This window comes from Myotis yumanensis, unplaced genomic scaffold (assembly GCF_028538775.1).
Source record: "Myotis yumanensis isolate MYYU_CA2020_CCGP unplaced genomic scaffold, mMyoYum1.0.hap1 SCAF_13, whole genome shotgun sequence".
Lineage (NCBI taxonomy): Eukaryota > Metazoa > Chordata > Mammalia > Chiroptera > Vespertilionidae > Myotis > Myotis yumanensis.
The window spans coordinates 55401016-55423175 of record NW_027223764.1 but is presented as its reverse complement, the minus strand read 5'-3'; the positions used below and the strand labels follow the sequence as shown (position 1 = coordinate 55423175).

Below are 22160 nucleotides of genomic sequence, written 5' to 3'. Positions count from 1 at the left end.
TTTGACATCCATTGATGATCTTTTACCTGAACCAGTCATTGTGTTAAAGGGTACAAAATAATGTTTTTCCAGTTCTTGCATTTCTTCTACTTTTGTTAGCTGGCATTCTTCTGAACAGAAGAGCATTTCTCCTCCTTTCCTGCTTTTTTAGTATCAGTATAGGACCATGGATGTATTATAATCTGTGAACATCGTAGCTGTTTTTGTTGCTCACAGGTTATATTATTGACCTATGTTTGGCCACTGGGCTGCATCCCCCTCAGTCTTTAAGCTCCTCTGGCTGCTTCCCCTTCCCTTTGCTATCCTGCACACCTTGACCTTTCTAAAGCACCTCTGTGTCATGTCTTTGCTATGAAATCCTGACCTTCCCACTGGTGACCACCTAGGTCACAGCACGCAGAACCTGGCGTGCTCTTAGGGCGGCCCTTCCTGTGCTGGCTCCAGCTGTGCCGTCCCACTGTGTGCTTTATTAGGTGGGCAGCCTGTCCTACTCTCTGGTCTCCCAGGTGTGCCCGCTGCTTTTCTCTTGCTCTTGTCTCCTCACATGGACTCTCTGCCTGGAATGTCCTCGCTGTACCTACTAGTAGACATGGCCCATGTCTAGGCCTTGTCTGTCCTGAGAAATTTACTTTGTCAAGGAATTGTTTCTTTCCTCTTTCCTAACTTAACCAATTTGGAAATTCTTTCTCATGACACTTCTCATTTTGAGTTCCTGGTTTGTATGAACTTGATATAGGCCCAAGCTGCTTTATTCTAGCAGAGACTCAGTACGTTTTCTGAATGAATGATTGAATACACTCTCATTTCCAGGCATCTTGTTCGTTAACTCTCAATTTTTTTTCCCCCAACAAAGGTTACCCTGCCTTCCAACAAAAACCTTAAGCTCTTGTCAGAAACAAAGACTCAAAAAGGTTTATTTTCAGATGAGGAAGACACTGAGGTAAGGAGTTATTTTTTAGTTCTGGGAATTAGTCTGTGGATATTACATTTGAAACTATTTTTGAATCAGGATTTTCTCAGTTGAGGTACAAGACTTTTTATTATATTGTTTAGTTCTTTCTTTGACATTAATCTCTTGAGAATAAATGGTCCCTTTTTTAAAATTTATTAATTTGAGAGAGAGAGAAACAAACATTGATTTGTTGTTCCACTTACTTATGCATTCATTGGTTGCCTCTTGTATATGCTCTGACTGGGGATCAAACCTGCAACCTTGGTGTATCAGGATGATGCTCTAACTAACTGAGCCACTTGGCCAGGGAATACAGTCCTTAGAAAGCAATATCTGTACAATAGTTTTCACTCTTGGGTTTGAATCCAGCGCATCTTCTGGGAGGAAAATACTTTGTCTTCAGAATGCTCAAATTTTAGGCTATTTGTTGACCTTCAAGCAGTGAGGTACTTAACTTGTACCAGAATGGAAATCTACACACTGCTTCCTTTTTTGGTGTTCTCACTAAAATGTGGGCTTAGTGATGAAGGGATGGGCATCCTGGCACAGCCTTTTACCTGGTGGCTGGTCACAGTTTGTGGCCGGCACTGTTTGCGGATAGCCTCAGTCCTCCAGGCACGTGCCCGGGAGCCCCTTTTCAATGGAGTAACACCACCTCTCAGAGGCGTCACTGCTGCTTCTGACTCCCACAGGCTTCGGTCCTTTGAGAATGAACTTTAGACCAGGCTTTTTAGGGGGTCAAAGGCCTGTATGAGAGTGTAATGGGCCGTAATCAGTCCCCTTCACAGAAAAATATGTGGACATGGCAGAAATTTGCATTTAAGTTTGGATTCTGTAAACTTTGAGTTAAACTCTAGTGGTTACTTTGCACTAATGGCCAGGATGAGCATGCAGCTCTTTGTGAGTAGAGTGGTTACCGTAGATACAAATGAAACCTTTGGGGGTTGTACTTCACTCGTGTCCAATGTACAGAAGATTGGAATCAGCCAAAATCCAGTTAGGCCAAATCCTGACACGTGAGCACAGCATGGTGGGGCCTCACACTCTGGTCTGATCCTGAGCTCCCACTTCCAGGTCTTTGCGCTGGCTCCTGCCCCTCTGGGAATGTTCTTCCCAGAATTCAGAGGGCTAGCGTCCACTTTCCCCAGTTCCCTGTGAGGCCTCCCCCGACGACCCTTGGCATAATCGCAGGCCCACCAGCACACACCACACCACTCCAGAGCCCCTCTTCTGTTTCATTGTCCTTCACAGTATATTTTGCCAGGTGACGTCTACTCATGCATTGTCTCTGTCCCGACTAGAAAGCTCCGTGAGGATAGAACGTTTGTTCCCGCCCTTACCCCTAATACCTACACTAGTGATTGGCACTTGGTCAGCCCTCAAAGAGTTGTCAACTACATGAAAAAAGAAAACATAAAACATGTGTGCACTTTTAGTGACTTTTAAAAAGTGTTCCATTACTTACTGCTATGAAATAAATTGCTCCAAAGCTTAGGGACTTAAAACATCAATAAGGCCTAGCCAGTTTGGCTCAGACTGGGGATGAAGGGTTCTGGGTTTGATTCTGGTCAAGGGCACATGCCTGGGTTTCAGGCTCTATCTCCAGTGTGGGATGTGCAGGAGTCAGCCAATCAGTGATTCTCTCTCATCATTGATGTTTCCACCCCTCTCTCCCTCTCTCTTCCTCTCTGAAATCAATGTAAATATTTTTAAAAAATAAGTTTTATTACCTCTTATGGTTCTAGAAGTTGACTCGGCTCAACTAGACATTTTTTATTTAGGGTCACATGTGGGTCCTAGTGTGAAGGTGGCTGGGCTGAGAGTCAGCTCCCTGGTTCTGGTGCCTGGTTCAGATAGCGGGGGCCCTCTGTGCCGTCTCCAGCACCGCAGCTTCTGGGAAATTGGCTTCTTAAGTGGTGGCCCAGAGCTTCAAAGTGCGATTCCCAGGAGCTGCCCTGAGGCTGTACTTGCCACCTCTGCTGCATTCTGTTGAGGCAATCACAAAGGCCCGCCCAGGTTCCAGAGTAGGGACACAGACTCCACTTCTTGATGGTAGGAGTATAAAATAATTTTCAGACAGGTTTTTTTAATCCTCACTCAAGGATATATTTTATTGATTTTGAGAGAGAGAGAGAGAGAGAGAGAGAGAGAGACACACACATCAATGTTAGAAATATCGATCAGTTGCCTCCCATATGTGCCCCGACTAGGAATCTGCAACTTAGGTATGTGTCCTGACTGGGAATCGAACCCACAGCCTTTTTGGTGTATGGGACAGCACTCCAACCAACTGAGCCATCAGCCAAAGCCAGACAGGCTTTTATTGTTATTATTATTTTTAAAATATATTTTTATTGATTTCAGAGAGAAGGGAGAGGGAGAGATAGAAACATCAATGATGAGAGAGAATCATTGATTAGCTGCTCCCCGCACCCTCCCCACTGGGGATTGAACTCACAACCTGGGCATATGTGCCCTTGACTGGAATCGAACCCGGGACCCTTCAGTCCACAGGCCGATGCTCTATCCACTGAGCCAAACCGGCCAGGGCGAGGCAGGTTTTTAAAACCACCACTGAACGCTTTGTTCCATGTGCAGCATCATAGATTGTTTTTACTGGGTACTGCCAGGTGCTGAGACCTGGAGAAGTAAAACATAGAAGCTAGGCCTTGGCCCAGAAGGGCGGGTTCTTTACTCCTGCCTCTGTCTCAAGTGTAGAGCTCAAGCTTCCCCTGGAGATCATTGTGGGGACATGTTTGAGGTCATGGAATAGCACTCTTTCCAGGAAGATGCTAGTCAAGGTCCAAAGCCAGGATGTTGAAATTTGCTTTTGTTCTTTGTTTTGGTTTATTTCCTTGTTTAATTTGAAAGCAACAGAGCCCTTTCCTTAAGTGAATCCTACCATCCTACCAGGGTGTAAAATGCAGGAGAGGGTAGGAGGCCCGGAACTCGCCCTGTGAGGCCTCTTGTCCATAAACAGACGCAGAGGGCGCCGTGGGTCCCAGGCGAGGACCACTGGACGGAGCCGCGCTCTTCTCAGTTAGTGAACCTATTGGACCTGTATTGGAGGAGTGCACATTGATTCCATAGTGAGAAGTTTGTCTGAAAAGGTCTCAGCAAAGGTCCTGTCCTGTTTAATTGTCTGGCCTCTTGTGTATTGAAGTTTCTTGAAGGAACAACTGTTTATGTTAAATTCATGCTGTTCAACGTGCAGGTCTTTCTTTGCATTACAGGTTAACGTTTTGAAATTTTCTTCAAATCTACCAGATTTTTTAATAGTTTGCAACATCTACTGTAGTTCAAATAGAATACCAAACATTTGAAAATAAAAATTGAATATGTACTTATTTAAAAGAAATAATACTATACTTTTACAAGAGTAGCAAATATTATACTCTTATTTGTTACTAAATAAAAGAGTCATAGTTGCAGTAATTTGGGAACCTGGCTTCTGTTCCCATTAGGGAAGGAATCTGTTCAGTCCCTCTGATTCTTTGGACGGAAAAAGGAAGTCATTCTTATTTTTAGCATGACAGGAGATGGATGGAAACTTCCTCCTCGCCTAAAGTCGTCCCTGTGGGAGGCCAAGCCAAAGCAAGTAGGGGTACCCAAACCCCTGGGCCCAGTGAGGCGCCTGGAGTTGTGTGGTCACTTCCTCCTCACAGCCAGGCATTCGTGCTGCACGCAGCAGGGCAGACTCGGACGCGTGTTCCTCCCGGACGGGCTCGGCGAGCTCCTGTCTGACAAAGACCTGGACCACTGCAGCTGCAGTGGCATAGTCATTCGTGTTTCATATGTAACCGATGCTGTAAAACTATGGATCTTGTTTACCAGGAACTTTCATCTTGATCCAACAGGATTTGTTTTCTTCTCAAAATGTGAGCAAGTCAAAAGATGCATCTCTCCTGCCTAGCAAAGTCCCCACGTCAGTCTCGCTTTTTGATGATGAAGAAGAAGAGGTAAACATTGTTATTGCAACACAAAATAATCAAGTCTTTTTATTATTAGGAAACTGTTGCTGATGTAGCTTTATGGCCAGGGGTTCAGTCAGTAGATCAGGGTGATGGGGAAGCACTCAAGCCATCTGACAGGCTTATCTGACAAAACCCTGTCGGTTTTTATTTCAGCCATCCTTTCTTAGGTCCTCTTAGCTATACAGTGATGCAGCTTGTATGGAAGGCTTTGTAGAGTTCACTTAAAAAGCCTACCTTTAGGAAATGCTTTTTAATATGTTTTTTTTTTTATTTCAGAGAGGAAGGGGGAGGGAGAGAGAGAGAGAGAAACATCAATGATGAGAGAGAATCATTGATTGGCTGCCTCCTTCACGTCCCCTACTGGGGATAGAGCCCGCAACCCAGGCATGTGCCCTTGACCTGAATCGAACCCAGGACCCTTCAGCCCACAGGCCAACACTCTATCCACTGAGCCAAACTGGCTAGGGCAGGAAATGCTTTATAGAGGATGGACCTGTTATACCCAGTGGTCTACAAGAATGTCTTGGTTAAAGGGGGAGCAAGAGGAGAAGGCAGCCATGTCCTCCTCACCTTGCTTTTCTTTCCCACCCTGGATGAGAGCGAGTGGGGGAAGTAAGAGGGAAGACCAAGCGAACCTTCATCCTTACGCAGTTCTGTGCGATGCTAAGCTCCTCGGCCTGGCCTCAGACCTCTGCGTTCATGTCCTAGCTCCACCACTTGCAAGTCAGGGGCCTTGGTCAAGTAACTTGACCTTTCTGAATCTCATGGCTCAGTGGTATGTGGGGTCATTGTGACAGCTGACATAACTCATGTGCAGCCATTGGCACCGAGCCTGGCGCAGTAAGTGCGCCGTAAATGTGTATCCGCACTGGATGCCTTGCCTGCCTTCCCACACTCTTTTCAGGCTCTCTTCATCGATATTTACATTTCAGACTGTTCACCTGCTGTGTATACTCTTAAGGCTGTTTTTCTCAGACTCCGGCTCAGGCTCTCTGATGGTTTTGTTAGTCTTATCTAAATAAAGGTACCTTAATAGGCACCTCTGGAGTGTGTGACGATACAAAAATTTACCAACGCCTTTGAACCTATAAGAGTCGGTTCTTTGTGGGTCAGTGATTTTATTTAGTAAACTATTTCTTGTTTGTATTACCTCTTTTAAATTAGCCAGAAACCCCAGTCGTTCCTTCCCTCTGCCCCAGGTGTGTGTAAAGGAGTGGAGAACGCTCCGTGTTTCTCTCTTTTATCCATTGCTCCAGTTTGTAATTCATGGAAAGGAAGGTGCGGATTGTTGGCTGTGCAGGTTGCTGCTCTGCTCTCCGGCAGGTGCGGCCATGGCCTCCTTAGTAAGCCAGAGAGCCTGCCTACCGGTGCGGCCACGTGTCCTCCTGTTTCTGTGACCTTGCCTCACGTCACTCCCTCTAATGCCCCCTCCCGGGTGTCCGCCTTGGGTTCTGTGGAATGTTCCTTTTGTGGGTGGAGAGTACACTGAGAAACTATTACAGACTGTTGTAGGCTTATATGTGAGACAAGTGGGGTCTACTAGCATTTTGTGATTCCCCACCCCCCCACAAAATATCTATTTTGTACCTGACTAGAGATTTATTCTCTAACAATTTGACATGAGAATATCATAAGTTTTTTGTTTTACATGTATAAAGTTGTCATACTCTTCTGCCATTTGTTTTTCTAGGATAATCTTTTTGGGGCTACAGCTGCCAAGAAGCAAGCATCATCTCTACCAACTCTGAGCCAAGAGAAAGCAAAACTCTCTGAGCCCCCCAAAAAGAAAGCATCTGCCTTGCTGTTCAGCAGCGACGAGGAGGTGAGTGGGAAGTCTCCCCGCAGGAGTGGGCGTTGCTGGAGTAAGAGTCGCGGCTGTCCTGAGCATTTTCTTTCTCCACCTGCTTTATGTCTAGTGAAGTTCAGCCACTAGAGACTGTTTGCAGCACTTGAAGAAAGATAGTCCAGTATATTAAACTAAAGGACATCTTTTTTTAAAAGGGTTAAAAATAAAATAAGTATGGCCCTTGCCATAACCGGTTTGGCTCAGTGGATAGAGTGTCAGCCTGCGGACTTAGGGGTCCCAGGTATAAGTATGGCCCTCAAATAATAATGTATGCTAATTCAATGAGTGGGGCCTTACTTTATCTTATTACATGATCACTATGTTTCATTAATCAAGAACATAAATCTGGACATGATAAGAACATCCTATGCAAGTTTAACTTCTTTTTTATTAGAGTCTTAACAAATTTCCGTTCACTATCTAGATACATATTAGCAAAACCAGTAGTGAATATTGTTTAGCTACTGTTCAGATTTAGCTGGACAGAAAAATACTTTAAATATAATGATACTAGGGGCCCAGTGCACGAATTTGTGCACCTTGAAAGGCACTGTGGGTAGCGAGGCTGTGGTGGGCACAGGGACGGGTCTCGGCCCATCCTCCGTGCCCCCCCACCCTGGCCCCTCCCGCTGTGGCCCCCGGTCCTCTGTCTGCCAGCAGCCCCACTCCTGCCACCACTGCTCCCACGTGCTTATGGCGCCGGCCCTGCTCGTACTCGCTGACGGTGCAGAGCGAATGGGGCTGGCGCCAGCAACGAGTGCAAGCAGCAGCTGCTGCCCCGATCACCCCTCAGGAGCAGGGGGAGGTGGAGAAACCCTCAGAGGCGATAGGGCCCGGCAGCTGCCACTTGCACCTGCTAATGGCACCGAGAGATCAGGGCTGGTACCAGGGCCAGCGGCAGGTGCAAGTGCTGGGCGGGACCACAGCGTGCGGGTGCAAAGAATTTTCAAGTAATCACCAGAGACTCGACCCAATGGCAGCGACCGGTGCCCTGCCTTGGTCTGGCTCCCCTGCTCACCTCCACCATCCCACCGCAGCCGATGCCCACCATGTTCCGTGCTCTGCCATCTGCTGCCAATGCCCACCATAGTCCCCGTGCGCCCCCTGGTGGTCAGGACACGTCATAGCAACCGGTTTTTCGGTTGTTCCCTGTTCGGTCTATTTGCATACTAGACTTTTATTATATAGGATTAGAAACCCTGAGCATTAAAAATTTTCCCGTATTATAATTGCTCTTTTTTATGTTAACGCTAGAGGCCCGGTGCACAAAAATTTGTACACTCGGAGGGGGAGGGGGGTCCCCCAGCCTGGCCTGTGCCCTCTCGCAGTCTGGGACCCCTCGGGAGATAACGACCTGCTGGCTTAGGCCTGCTCCCGGGTGGCAGAGGGCACGCCCAATCCCTAGGTGCAGCCCCTGGTCAGGCTCAGAGCAGGGCCGATTGGGGAGTTGGGGCACTGCCCCCTGTCATGCACAGAGCAGGGCAGATTGGGAGGTTGCGATGTCACCCTCAGTCACGCTCAGGGTAGGGCCGATTGGGGGGTTGGGGCACCGCCCCCTGTAACAAACATGGCAGGGTCGATGGGGAGGTTGGGGCGCCACCCCCTGTCATGCACAGAGCAGGGCAAATCAGAGGGTTGGGGTGCTGCCCCCTGTCACACACAGAGCAGGTCCCATCGGGGGGTTGGGATCTCCCCCCTGTCATGCACAGAGCAGGGCCAATCAGGGGGTTGGGGAGCTCCCCCCTGTCATCCACAGAGCAGGGCCGACCAGGGGGTTGAGGAGCTCCCCCCTGTCACTCACAGAGTAGTGCTGATAGGGAAGTTAGGGCACCACCCCCTGTCACACACAGAGCAGGGCCGATCAGGGGGTTGGGGCACCGCCACTGTCACACTCAAGGCAGGGCCAATGGGGAGGTTATGGCTCTACCCCATCACACACAGAGCAGGGCCCGTGGGAGGGGGGGGTTGGGGCGTTGCCCTCTATCACCCACAGAGCAGGGCCGATCAGGGGGTTGTGGCCCCGCCCCCTGTCACACACAGAGCCGCAGGGCGATCAGGTGGTTTGGGCGCTGCCCCCTGTCATGCTGATCCAGTGCCAGGAGGCCTCACGGCTCTGCTGATCCCGGTGCTGGGAGGCATATTACCCTTTTACTATATAGGATAGAGGCCTGGTGCATGGGTGGGGGCCAGCTGGTTTAACCTGAAAGGTGTCCTGGATCAGGGTGGGGGTCCCCACTGGGGTGCCTGGCCAGTCTGGGTGAGGGGCTTAGGGCTGCTTTCAGGCTGGCCGTTGACTGAAGCTCCCAACCGCTCCTTTTTTTATTTTTTATTTTTTTTATTCTGGGCCAGCTTTCGCTCTGGCTCTAGCTCCGAGGCTTCCGCTGCTGAAAGCAGGTATCTGGTTTGTTTGAGTTCTATAATCGAAACAATGTATAACTCCAGCTCTGAGATCCCAGCCGGCTGAAAGCTAGTTTCTGGGGTTTTGTTTAGGTTCTATATTTGTTACAAAGTTTCAAACTGCCAGCTCAGAGGCCGGCAGCTGCAGGCGGGGAACATTGGAGTCCTCTGTCACTGAAGCAAGCAAGCCTCATGTTCGCTTCCAGCTGCCTGGCTGCATGCCGCCATCTTGGCTGACAGTTAATTTGCATATCCCCCTGATTAGCCAATGGGAAGGGTAGCGGTCGTACGCTAATTACCATATTTCTCTTTTATTAGATAGGATAGGCAAGTTATGGTATGACGTGGATAGCTGAATCACAGGTATGTTAGTGTTTTTATTGAAAGCAACTTATAGTGACACAACATAATTTGCTTTTTCTACTCAAACGTAGGAGTTTAAGATGGATTTTCCTTTTTTTTGTTAGTCTTTTTCCCATAGTAATGGCCAACCATTAGTGGAATTTTCCTTACCACAGTGGTTCAGGGAAAATAAAAATATTAGCTAAGACTGGGAGCAATATTACTTGCAGAGTAAAGATAACCAGTGTTCTGGAACAGTGACACTGAACAGTACCTGCCCATAGGAATCATGGGGGGAACTAAGAGTGCTAATGCTAGATTCTGACCTAATTGGTTTGGAGGTATGGAGGTTACTGGAATTTCCTAAAGCTCTTTCAGGGAGTCTAGCATGTAGCCACCGCTCTAGAGGAGCATGTCTCAAACCATAACATGTGAAGCAGTCCCCTGGGCATGGGTTATGAATGCAGGTCTGATTCACAAATCGGGGGTGGAACCTGAGCTTCTAAGTAACAGATACTACTGGCTGTGGGCCCCACGTTGCTTTGCAAAGCTCTAGGCCAGCGGTTCTCAACCTGTGGGTCGCGACCCCTTTGGGGGTCGAACGACCCTTTCACAGGGGTCGCCTAAGACCATCAGAAAACACATATATAATTTCATATTGTTTTTGTGATTAATCACTTTGCTTTCATTATGTTCAATTTGTAACAATGAAAGTACATCCTGCATATCAGATATTTACATTACGATTCATAACAGTAGCAAAATTACAGTTACGAAGTAGCAACGAAAATAATTTTATGGTTGAGGGTCACCACAACATGAGGAACTGTATTAAAGGGTCGCGGCATTAGGAAGGTTGAGAACTACTGCTCTTAGGCTCTAAAAATCAAAGGACCACTTAAGCAAGTGCTCAAGAGTTCTGTGATTTTAAGGGTGAGCATAGCCAGGTGAGGTCTTACATGCCGAGTCCGCATGGAGACTGTTGGTGGTAAAGAGTCCTTCGCAGCTCTCATTGTGTTGTGTTTGCATATGCATAACATGAGCTTCTTATACATTTTTTTTTCTAGCCTGCTTCGGGATTTTTAATTTAAAATATTTTCCTCCAATGTTGAGTTCTTTTTTAAAATACATTTTTATAGATTTCAGAGAGGAAGGGAAAGGGAGAGAGAAATCAAAACATCAATGATGAGAGAGAATCATTGATTGGCTGCCTCCTGCACGTGGGATTGAGCCCACAACCTGGGCATGTGCCCTTGACTGGAATCGAACCAGGGACTCCTCAGTCTGCAGGCTGATGCTCTACCCACTGAGAAAAACCAGCTAGGGCTAAAGTTGAGAGTTCTTGATTTATTTTTTAGCATTCCTCTTTATCCTCCTCTTTAATTAATGTTGATCCTCTAAAGTAGACAAGTTTCCTTCCCAACACAGAGCAGAACCTTAGAGAGGAGAAGCATCGTGGCAGGCAGGGGAGGAGGAGGGCATGAGCAGGTATGTCTGTGAAGTCGAAGAACCCAGCTGTCTAGATTGGAGTTGAAGGAAAAGTCTTGGACATGAGCTTTCTTCAGGTGTGATAGATACACTTAGTGCAATACTTAGTTTAAATACGACTTAGTGTAATGAATGTAAGTTTTATTTTACTTCCTAGGTTCCTTAGACGCCATTGCCACTGGGTTTTAATACATATTTTATATTTTTAGGACCAGTGGAATGTTACTGATTCACAGACCAACTCAGCTTCTGACGGCAGATCTAAAGGCGAACTTAGGAACTCCGAGCCCAGCCGGGGCCAGGAGACGGTGAAAAAGACCAGCCTCTTTGAGGAAGACGATGAAGATGATCTGTTTGCTATTGCTAAGGACAGGTGAGAGTCATTGTTCAAGTCATTTAATCCGAGTCTGTGGTAATAAGTAAGGTATTTGATGTGTAGGCTGTCAGTTGCTGGGTGAGCTGCTAATCATTCATTAACTGATAGTCAAACAAATGAGGATGTCTCTGCGTTTCACTTGCAAGGTATTCTTCTCCAATACTGCGAATTTTTTTTTTTTCTGATGAATCCTTAATTTCTTCTACCTATCATTTTGTTAACCTTAAAATATTATTTTTCTTAGTTAATTAGGGCTTTAAGTACAGTTTGTTTTTCCTCTGGGATACACTAAAAAATGTACAGTTTGATCAAGTTACTTGTTTGTCATTTGGATAGGAATCGGCCCAGCATTGAACAACATCCATTAGGAGGATGGTTCTCTCAGAGCTGAGCTGAGTCACACCAGTTGCTGGTTTTCCTTACGGGTCTAGGTCCTTCACATTCATTCCTATGTGGACTGGAACTGGCAGAATATGGAGTGAGCATGGCTGTGGCTGGTGGTGTAGCCTACTGCCAGAAGAGCTATGCATTCAGAGTAACGCCGCTGCAAATACATATTTTTTTCTCTTGAGAGCCTTAATGATCACTTTGAAATTCAGCTGAATGGTAGTAGCATAAAGAGGCAATTGATTGGACATGTAAATCTTACCCATTAGTGTGGTTAAGCCTTCATTTTGATTTTTTTTTTGTAAGAGAACATTTATTGGGTAAATCACAGAGGTAAAAGAAGTAATTCCTAGAAGAAATGGGCTTAGGAAACAAATTATGGAGGTAAAGGAAGGGCCCTTGGAGCTTGGGAGTGAGGAAGCTAATGGAAATGTGCCTGGGGGAGGAGAAAGGGGAAGGCACGGGCACGGGCATGAGCACGGGCATGCTCGCAGGAGAGAGGGGCCATTTAGATTAATGGTTCCAAAAGCACCTTATATTCTATCTCTGAATATTGTGATACCTTTCAGCGTCGCCATTTCTATGTTTGGCCCGTATGGCCTCACCCCTGGATGTGTCCTTGGACTCTGGTTAAGAATACAGGCTCTGGAATCTCAAGACCTGGTAATAAATTCTGGCCCAGCTCTAATCTCTTTGGGCCTGAGTTTCCTCACCATTAAACAAAAATATTAATAGTACTTTTTTCCATAGGATCACTGAGGATTAAATAAAATCATACGTGAACTACTTAGCTTTGTAAGCATCTAACTGTTAACCATTTATTGTCATGAATGTAGGGGAAGTAACATTTCATTCCTTTATTCATTCTCATTCTCATTTCTCTCTCTCTCCCTCTCCCTCTCTCTCTCTCTCTCTCTCTCCTCTCCTCTCCTCTCCTCTCCTCTCCTCTCCTCTCCTCTCTCTCTCTCTCTCTCTCTCTCTCTCTCTTTCTCCCTCCCTTCCTCCCTCTCTCCCCCCAGCCTTCTTCCTTTCTCATTTTGGCCAGCTTCTTGAAAGACTTGAGTTTAAGCCCCCTCTTTTAAAAAATCTTCCCTAACCCAGACAGATGACAGAAGAAATAAATAGGGTTGGAGTCTAGAGCACAAATGACTTTATCCATATATGTTCCTCCTCTGTTGCACTTGAGCGTTTTCTACATGGTATAGAAATTACTGTTTTCACATGCACCCCCTCCCTTTGCCCCTACTGCACACAGGGCCACAAGTCAGAGACCTGGAAACATGTCTTATTTGTAGGCCCTGGAGCAGCTACACACAATTCCTGGCTTTCAGTAATGCTTTCTCTGCTCCAGACTCATTCCATCTCCAATTGGTCCAGAAGTTGTCTTCTAAAATTTAGTGTATGGGCATTTTTCTTAAGAAATAATTTAAAACTCTAGTTGGTTTGGCTCAGTGAATGGAGCATGGAACTGCAGACTGGAGGATCCCAGGTTCGATTCTGGTCAAGGGCACATGCTTGGGTTGCAGGCTCTATCCCCAGTAGGGGGCGTGCAGGAGTCAGCCAATCAGTGATGCTTTCTCATTATTGATGTTTCTATCTCTCTCTCCCTCTCCCTACCTCTATGAAATCAATACAAAAAAGAACAAGAATTAAAAAAAGAAAAAGCTTCCATAGACAGTTAGTGTAGGAGAGGATGTAGAAGAATTGGAACCCTCATACATTTTGCTGGCAGGAATGTAAAATGTGCAGCCACTTTGGAAAACATCCTAACACTTTGTTAAAGAGTTAAAAGTGGAGTTACTATATGACTTAATTTCAGTCTGAAGTATATGCTTGAGAAATGAAAACATGTCCACACAAAAACTCGTGTGTGACTTTTTTATGCTAGCCCAAAATTAGAAATAACCCAAAAGTCCATCAACTGATTGAAAGATAAACAAATATATTATGTCCATACAATGGACTTATTCACCAGTAAGAAGGAGTAAAGAACTAACACATGCTACAATATGGATGGATGAACCTTGGAAGTATTGTGTTAATTGGAAGAAGCCAGTCACAGAAGATCACATGTATAATTCCACGTATATATAACGTTCAGAATGGATAGATCCATAGAGACAGAAAATAAATTAGTGTTTGGGGTTGAGGGGAAAGGAGAATTGGGAGTGACTGTTAACAGATACGGAGTTTGTGAACTTAAGTTATGATGATAGTTGTACAACTCTTAATATACTAAAAACCAATCATTTTACCCTATAAAAGGGTAAATTTTATGATATGTAAAATTATATCTCCAAACCATTATAACAAACAAAAACAGGTTTGTAACCCTAACGGACTTATGCAACTCTGCCTCGGAAGCAGGACATCCAGTTTCCTGGCTGCCTGGAGCACCCCGGTTGGTGCCTGGCACTCCTGCATAATCTACATATATAAAGAGCCGTGGTCCGTAACGTCCAAAATGACTGAAGGGACGATTGAACGCCAGGCTGCGCATGCACCAGGCTTGGGTCGGCAGGGACTGGTGAGCGGACTGAACTGCTGACCTCCTCTTGGAGAGAGAGAGAGAGAGAGAGAGAGACGCGGCTGCTGGCGAGGCCTGGAGAGAGAAGCAGGGTCTGATCCACAGCCTCCGTGGCAGCTGCTGAACAGCCTTTGCCTCTCTTTCTCTCTGGGCCTTGCCAGCAGCTGCTCCTCTCTTTCTCTCTGAGAGATCAGCAGTTCAGCCCGCTCGCCAGCAGCCTGGGGCTGCTGCTGATCAGCCTCGCTTCTCTGATCAGGCCCAGAGATAGACCCAGAGACGCTGACTGGCATAGAAACTGACCAGTCAGAACCAAATCTGGGTGAACTGTGAGGAGCCAATGACTACCTAGGAGGCAGAGCTTTTGGCACCAACTGGCATAAAAACCGACCAATCAGAACCAAATCTGGGTGAACTACAAGGAGCTAATGGCTACTTGGGATACTGATTGGCATAGAAACCGACCAATCACAACCAAATCTGGGTGAACTGCAAGGAGCTAATGGCTGCCTGTGACGCTGATTGGCATAGAAACCGACCAATCAGAACCTAATCTGGGTGAACTGCAAAGGCAGAACGTAAGGTAGGGGCTGAGGAGGGATTTTCAGAGCAACAACTGCTTGGTGTAAGGTGTAAGAAAGCAGTTCAATTTTTTAATGACCGGTTTGGCAGTATAGTGCGTATGGCTGGCTATCAGTCCAGATATAGGGATCATGTATTTTTGTCTGCCAAGAACATTCTCCTCTTGCTGAAAAAGGCTTTACCCCCACCCCATTTAAGCAATCCTATCCTATATAATCTATCTATACTAATAAAAGAGTAATATGCTAATTAGACCAGGTCGACTGGTCATGTTCTGGACATCCGACTTCCTTCCGGACAAAGCCATGGTGGCGGGGGCCGAGGCAGAGGCAGTTAGGTGTGATCAGGCTGGCTAGGGAGGGCAATTGGGGGCAAGATCAGGCTGGCAGGGGAGGGCAGTTGGGGGCAACCAGGCTGGCAGGGGAGGGCAGTTGGGGGTGAGATCAGGCCGGCAGGGGAGGGCTGTTGGGGGCAAGATCAGGCCAGCAGGGGAGGGCAGTTGGGGGCTATCAGGCAGGCAGAGGCAGTTAGGGACAATCAGGCAGGCAGGCAGAGGGGTTTGGGACAGACAGGCAGGCAGGCAGGCAGGTAGGTGAGCTGTTAGAAGGCAGTGGTCCCAGATTGCGTGAGGGATGTCCAATTGGAGAGGGTGCAGGCTGGGCTGAGGAAACCCCTCACTCCCGTGCACAAATTCCATGCACCGGGCCACTAGTGATTAATAAGTTTCCCTTTCATTCTCCAAAGTGTCCTGGTGTCAGCCATAAACTCTGTGGTCATCATCATGTTTTCTGATATCTGTACTTTATAAAGAAATCAAAACATTTAACTTATTATAGTGAGAATACTCTAGCTTACTGAGCAGCATATTTTTCTTATGAGGACACATCTGCATGGGAGGCTGAGAGTGGGAAATGAGGGCCAAGGTCAAGGCCTGGCTTTTGTTTCCTAGTACAGCTATCGAGGTCCAGAAAAAAGCTAGCTCTTCCGCTTACTCTCAGCTTGCCATCAAATTTTTTTTGTAGGTTGGGTTTTATATTTGTTTGTGTGTGTGTTTGTTTAGAAATTACTTGTTCAGAAAATCATACATAAGGTTTTTTCCTGTTCTAGCTGCTCAATGAAATTTCTGGTATTTTTCTGGCAACTGAGATAGTTCTATTTTAAAAATACTTCATGATTATTTATCACCTTGTGGTTAAATATTTTGGTTATGATTTGTGTAAATTTAAATTGGTATATATCCTTAAAGGTATATTAGATATTACCTTACTCTGTAATTATGAGTTGGTTTTTTGTAGTTTTTAAAAAATATACATCTTTTCATTGATTTCAGAGAGGAAGGGAGAGGGAGAGATAGAAATGTCAATGATGAGAGAGAATCACTGATTGGCTGCCTCCTGCACACCCACCTCTGGGGATGGAGCCCACAATCCAGGAATGTTCCCTGACTGGAATTGAACTGAGAACTTTGGTTCATAGGTTGATGCTCAACCACTGAGCCCCAATGACCAGCTGGCTCTTTGTTTTAAAACTTCTTCAAGATACGGATTTAATTTTAATTGTCCTTTAGTGTATATGTTCAGTGTAAGTGCACTCACCCATTTGGTTAGTTGTGTTTTCTAATCAGTGATTCTTAGGTTTTTGTTTAAAACATGTAGACAGACATCAATACTAAACTAATGAATAAACTACATAGATTGTACCTTGTTAATAATTAAACTTACTAAGAAAATTGTAATATCCTTACTGGAGTATATGCTAATTATATTCTAACGTAAGTAGATGGATAGGGTGAGCAATTTGCTGAAATGACTTATTATTATTTTTATCTAGCTAAAATTAAATTTAAAGCTTTCATTTGGTAATTCTCTAGTATGCTAGTTGGACAGTTGCTTATCACATAGTGAAAACTGGAACTTGACCCTTTACTAGTTGGAACCCTTTTTATTCTGGATTCCCTGTGTCCAATGCTAAGCCTCCACTTTTATATTTCTTATCCTTAGAAGGTCCTGATCAGTATTTGTTCTGGCAGACACTTACCTTCAGCCTTCTCTAGGGGCCAGGCCAGAACTGCAGGCAAGGCGATAGGTGAAGACAGGCTCAGGAAGGTGGTGTGGAGAGCTGTGGCTGCATGTCGGTATGGCTGCCCAACATGGGGTAGGAGGTGGATAAATGGTGATGTGATAGAGAGTGGAATAGGATGGGTTTCGGGTTTGAAGAGAAGGTATGCAAGGGCAGAAAGGTGCTTGGAAAACAGGGTTGAGTGGGCAGAGGGCACCAGCCTGCGGGTCACAGCCCAAAGCAGGCCCTGGCCCTGCCATCTCTTGACAGTGCCTCCTGAGTGCTCTGGAAACGGGCCTCCTGCTCTGGCTCCTCCTGTGCCATGGGGGATGGTGAGAGAGGATGCTCCGTTTGTGAGTGCTGAGTGTGTGTGACTCGGCAAAGCTAACAGCCAGTGCACTACACTGAGGGAAAAGTCATTGAAAAGGGACAAGATAATGAGGCCCTGGACCTTGTACAAACTGCACCTCCTTCAGTGGCTTTCTTGCTTGTTTTCAGCTGTGTAAGCTCAACAGCTGGCTCAGATGTTTTAGTGGTAGGTGGGTTTCTATAGGTGTGCCTCAGAAAGGATACTGCATTTCTTAAAACATCACATTTGCCTTTTTGTTTGCTTTTGTAGCCAAAAGAAGACCCAGAGAGCATCGCTCCTCTTTGAAGACGACGCTGATAGTGGAAGCTCCCTATTTGGCTCTCCTCCCACATCCATTCCTCCTGCAACAACGGTATTCTCAGTCTCTTAGCCTCGGGAAATATCCTTGAAGTGATGTTACATAAGTAGTGATACTTCCCTGAATCAGTTCCTGAAAGCTGACCTGGAGGCTGAGTCTAATGGAGACCCATTTGTGGAGTTTTAGAAAGAGGTCTCCGCTTAGTGGTGTATTCAGATGAAGTGCACATGCAAAGCCTGGAGAGAAGGACTCCTCGTGGCAGCAGCCCGTGTGGTGTCAGTGTAGGTCTCGGCGTTTAAAGGGGGCAGGGGGCGGGAGGGGGCACTGCTCTGGTTCTGAGGGAGTGCCAGGTATAGCGCCAGCTGCATGGAGTTCTACCTTAGACCATGGTAGTTAACGCCTGAGTTCTCTCTTTTAGGGGCGTATTTTAAGTGCTAACACTCTGGTCCTGGTTTATATCATAGCCAGTCTTGAAGAAGGATGGAAATTCTGACATGCTACAACATGTATGACCTTGAGGGCATTATATGAGTGAAATAAGCCAGTCACAAAAGACAAGTGCTGTATAATTCCACTTACACGGGGTGCCTGGACCATGGAACAGGAAGTAGAATGGTGGTCGCCAGGGGCTATAGGATAGCAGAAGTAGGGAGTTGTTTAATGGGTACACAGTTCAGTTTTGCAAGATGAAAAAAATTTGAGGATTGCTTGCATAACAATGTGCTTATTTTTAACCCTGTTGAATGATACTTAGAAGTGGTAAGTTTTATGTTAAGTGTTTAATACTATAGTTCAAAAAAATTTTTTTTAAAGTGTGTGTGATTAAAAAAAAAATTGCCAGTCAGTGGCTCATGGTGGACATACCCTTCCAGTGATTACATTTAAGTAGCATCATTACCCCAGTCACCTAAGGTAAAACATTTAGCCAATCTTTTTTTTTTGTTTTTTTTTTAGTATATTTTTATTGACTTCAGAGAGGAAGAGAGAGGGAGAGAGAGATTGAAACATCAACAATGAGAGCGAATCATTGATCGGCTACCTCCTGCATGCCCCCTACTGGGGATGGAGCCCACAGCTCGGGCATGTGCCCTTGACTGGAATCGAATTCGGGACCCTTCAATCCACAGGCCAACGCTCTTTCCACTGAGCCAAAACAAGTAGGCCATTTAGCCAATCTTGATGTTAGTTATGTCAGGAGTATGAAAGAGTGAGGAAGGTGGCATTATGATGTGTGTTCAGGGAACCTAGCCACACTGGAGTCCTGTTTTGGCCTGTCATTCATCTCTCTCCCACACATTCCCTTAGTGAGTATGTGCACCTAGAACAAAGTGAGGCCAACAGTGCTATAGCCACCTGGCCATTGCCACCAGTCCCAAAGGAACTCTTAGAACTTCTTCAGCTGGACCCCACGAAGAACACCTTTACCTAGCTGGGTTAGCTTAAATGGCCAGGAATCAGACCAGCTCACCACCTGCCAGGAGGGCCTTCAGCCCCAACCTCAGAGCATTCCAGTTTGGCATGTGTTAGAGGCAGAAAGACATGCAAGACCGGGAGGAAGAGATGACCCTCTAGCACTCCTTCCACGTGGGAGCAGCCACAGAATCCAAATGGCAGTTCCTCCCCCTCCCACCACAGCGATGGGCGACCACATCCCTGACACCTGCGCCTGCCCAGGTGCATCGCTCCTCTCGGGGCTGCAGTGAAGGAGGGACAGGGCAGGATCCTGTTCTACAGGGTGATACTTGGCTCTCCTTCCTTCCCTCCTAAATATTTTTTGTTTAAGTTTAAGTTACACAGTAATAGGTGGATGCTTTCATAAAGAAGGCCCCCATTCCATATTTCTCCCTAGATGTAACCATTGGTCACAATGTGCTGTCAGTTTTTTGGGCCCTGTTTCTAAGCATGTGCATCTTTTTAAAAAAATTTAGATAAGAGCATGTTGTACATTTTGGTGCATCTTTTTTTGTCCTGCAGCATATTCGTCATTTTGCTCTTTGCCGTTACTATGTAGCACTCCACAGTGTCACTGTGCTGGGACACGTGCCGCTGGTTCTCCTCTGGTGGAGTAATCAGCACTGTTTTCTGCACGTTTGTTAGGGATGTTTCTTCCTACCCCTCGGCCTTTAGCCTTGACTATTGAGATCATTTCTTAACTGGCCTCTGTCAGTGCTCCTTCCCTTCTTCTATTCTCCTTGCTGTTGCCCTGGTTCTCTTCTCAAAGATAACTGATCCTGTCATCCTCTTGTTGCAATCAGTGCCTTAGCTGAGTCTACCATGCCACCTGTACTCTCATTCTCACTGGACCCATCTTGTCCAGCCTCACCCACATCTATTCAGGCGACTCATCCTGTCCCAGAATACTCCAGAAGAGGATGTTTCTCTTTTGTCTGGAAATAATTGTTCATGTTTTCAGAAATAGTAAAAATGTTAACTTGTCCTATGAAAGCTCCCCAGACCAGACACATGCCAGTTAACGAATGAGGAACTCTTTCCTAACCACATTCTCATTGCATGAGGTTGCACAGCTTTGCCAGAAGTGTTCCGCATTGGGGAGTATGCTGTTTTCCTGGTGTGGGCTCTGAAGTGTTCAGCATTGGGGAGCATGCTGTTTTCCTGGTGTGGGCTCTGCAGTGCTTCCAGGTGCTCACAACCCTTTCCTCAAATCGCCTATTCTTGCCGCTCCCTCAATAGGACATTAGTGGCTCCATGGTTAAAAGAGTCAGGAGACCTGAGTGGTTTTTCTTTGTAAATTATAAATAGTAACTTCTACCTCAGATAAATGAGCAATAATCTAATGAATATTAAAGGTTCTGGAAATGTAAAACTGTAAAACCAGTAGCATTAGGATTATTAAATAAGACAAAGGTAAGTAGCTGAATAATCTGCATGACTTTTACCATTTATGAAATATAATCACCTTTAGACACAATATATAAAAGATACTTTTGTTTAGAAATCTTAGAATATTTTAAAGTAAGGTAAATGTGACTGACTTATAAACCTATCAAGAAAATTAACCTATAACAAAGATGGTCAGCTTATCTTTAGCAGGTTTAAAACCAATAGATTTGCCCAGCCGGTGTTGCTCAGTGGTTGAGCATTGACCTATGAACGAGGAGGTCATGGTTTGATTCCTGGTCAGGGGAACATGCCTAGGTTGTAGGCTCAATCCCTAGTGGGGGGTGTGCAGGAGGCAGCCAATCAGTGATTCTTTTTCATCATTGATGTTTCTATCTCTCTCTCTTCCTCTCTGAAATCATCCTATATAATAAAAGCGTGATATGCTAAGTGTCCAACCTATCGGTCCACCGATTGGTCAACTGCTCAACCAGTCGCTATGATGCGTACTGACCACTAGAGGGCAGGTGCTCCAATAGCTTGCTGCTGGGGTCCAGTGCATCAGAACTGGGCGAGAGGGCCCGCCAGCCGATCTCCAGCCATCCCTCCCCGGCTGGCTAGCCCCCATTTGCCCCGATTAGGGACTGGGCAAGAGACCCCACCCATGCATGAATTCGTGCACCAGGCCTGTAGTTAAAATATATTTTAAAAAACACCACCCAGTAGTTTGGGTAGCATTTTCCTTGGTTTAAGGTTCATTGTTATATGAAAGGAGAATATGTTTCACCATAATTCTCATTTTTTACCCTCATTAACTTGCAGCAAAGTTATATGTAGTTTTCAGTGAATCCATATCCACAAAATTTTAAAAAATTATTTCAGTTTTGCCTTATCTCTTCTGAAACTCTTGTGGGTTTCCAGTTTTTTATTCAAGTTCAAACAGTTATGCATTTTAAGAATCTCTTCCTAACAAAAATTAAAAATCTTCTTACCCTGTTATTCTTACTTGATTCATAATTTTGCTTATCTTAGTAATGTTCTTCTATAGTTTCCAAATCTGTCTTCCTAACTTCGTTTAGATACTGTTTCAAAGCTCACCGCCTCATTCCATCTAGTCTAGTGGTGTGATATGTTACAGTTTTTTCTCAAAATTTTCTGATGTGACTTGCCCTGTGAATACTGATCACTCTAGTCAAGTCACATAACCTCAGTTTCCTGATCTCTGAAGTTCTGCCTCCAGGGAATGGACAGATGAGAGGCAGGGCAGAGGCTTGCGGAATTATGTAGAGCCCCTATCTGATGTAAAATGCCGTGATTGAAATTACACTGTATGATTCTTTCAAGTAAATGGACAAACAGACGTGTGATAGCTATTAATGTAAATTAAGAAGAAAGCAAAGGCTAGGTAGAGATATAAGTAATATATGTGTGTGTGTATATATATATTTTTAAAATATATATTTTTATTGATTTCAGGGAGGAAAGGAGAGGGAGAGATAGAAACATCAGTGATGAGAGAGAATCATTGATTGGCTGCCTCCTGCACGCCCCCCTCACTGGCTATAGAGGCTGCAATCTGGGCATGTGCCCTGATCGGGAATCGAATCATGACCATCTAGTTCATAGGTTGATGCTCAACCATTGAGCCATTCTGGCTGGGCTATATTCTTGTCTATGAAGCAGCTGATACTTACTGATGAGAACAGGAAACCTTGAAAGATGAGGATT

General features: G+C 45.5%; 1 protein-coding gene across 3 annotated transcripts in view; it reads left to right on the top strand.

Moving 5' to 3' along the window:
* LOC139022100 (WASH complex subunit 2A-like) overlaps positions 1 to 22160 on the top strand; it is a 75245-nt gene that overhangs the window by 38850 nt on the left and 14235 nt on the right. For all 3 annotated transcript variants that reach the window (XM_070433164.1, XM_070433163.1, XM_070433162.1), the window contains exons 17-21: positions 854 to 940; positions 4810 to 4911; positions 6617 to 6748; positions 11209 to 11372; positions 17546 to 17648. In XM_070433164.1, coding sequence (XP_070289265.1) covers positions 854 to 940; positions 4810 to 4911; positions 6617 to 6748; positions 11209 to 11372; positions 17546 to 17648 — 588 coding nt within the window. The remainder of the gene's footprint in view (positions 1 to 853; positions 941 to 4809; positions 4912 to 6616; positions 6749 to 11208; positions 11373 to 17545; positions 17649 to 22160) is intronic.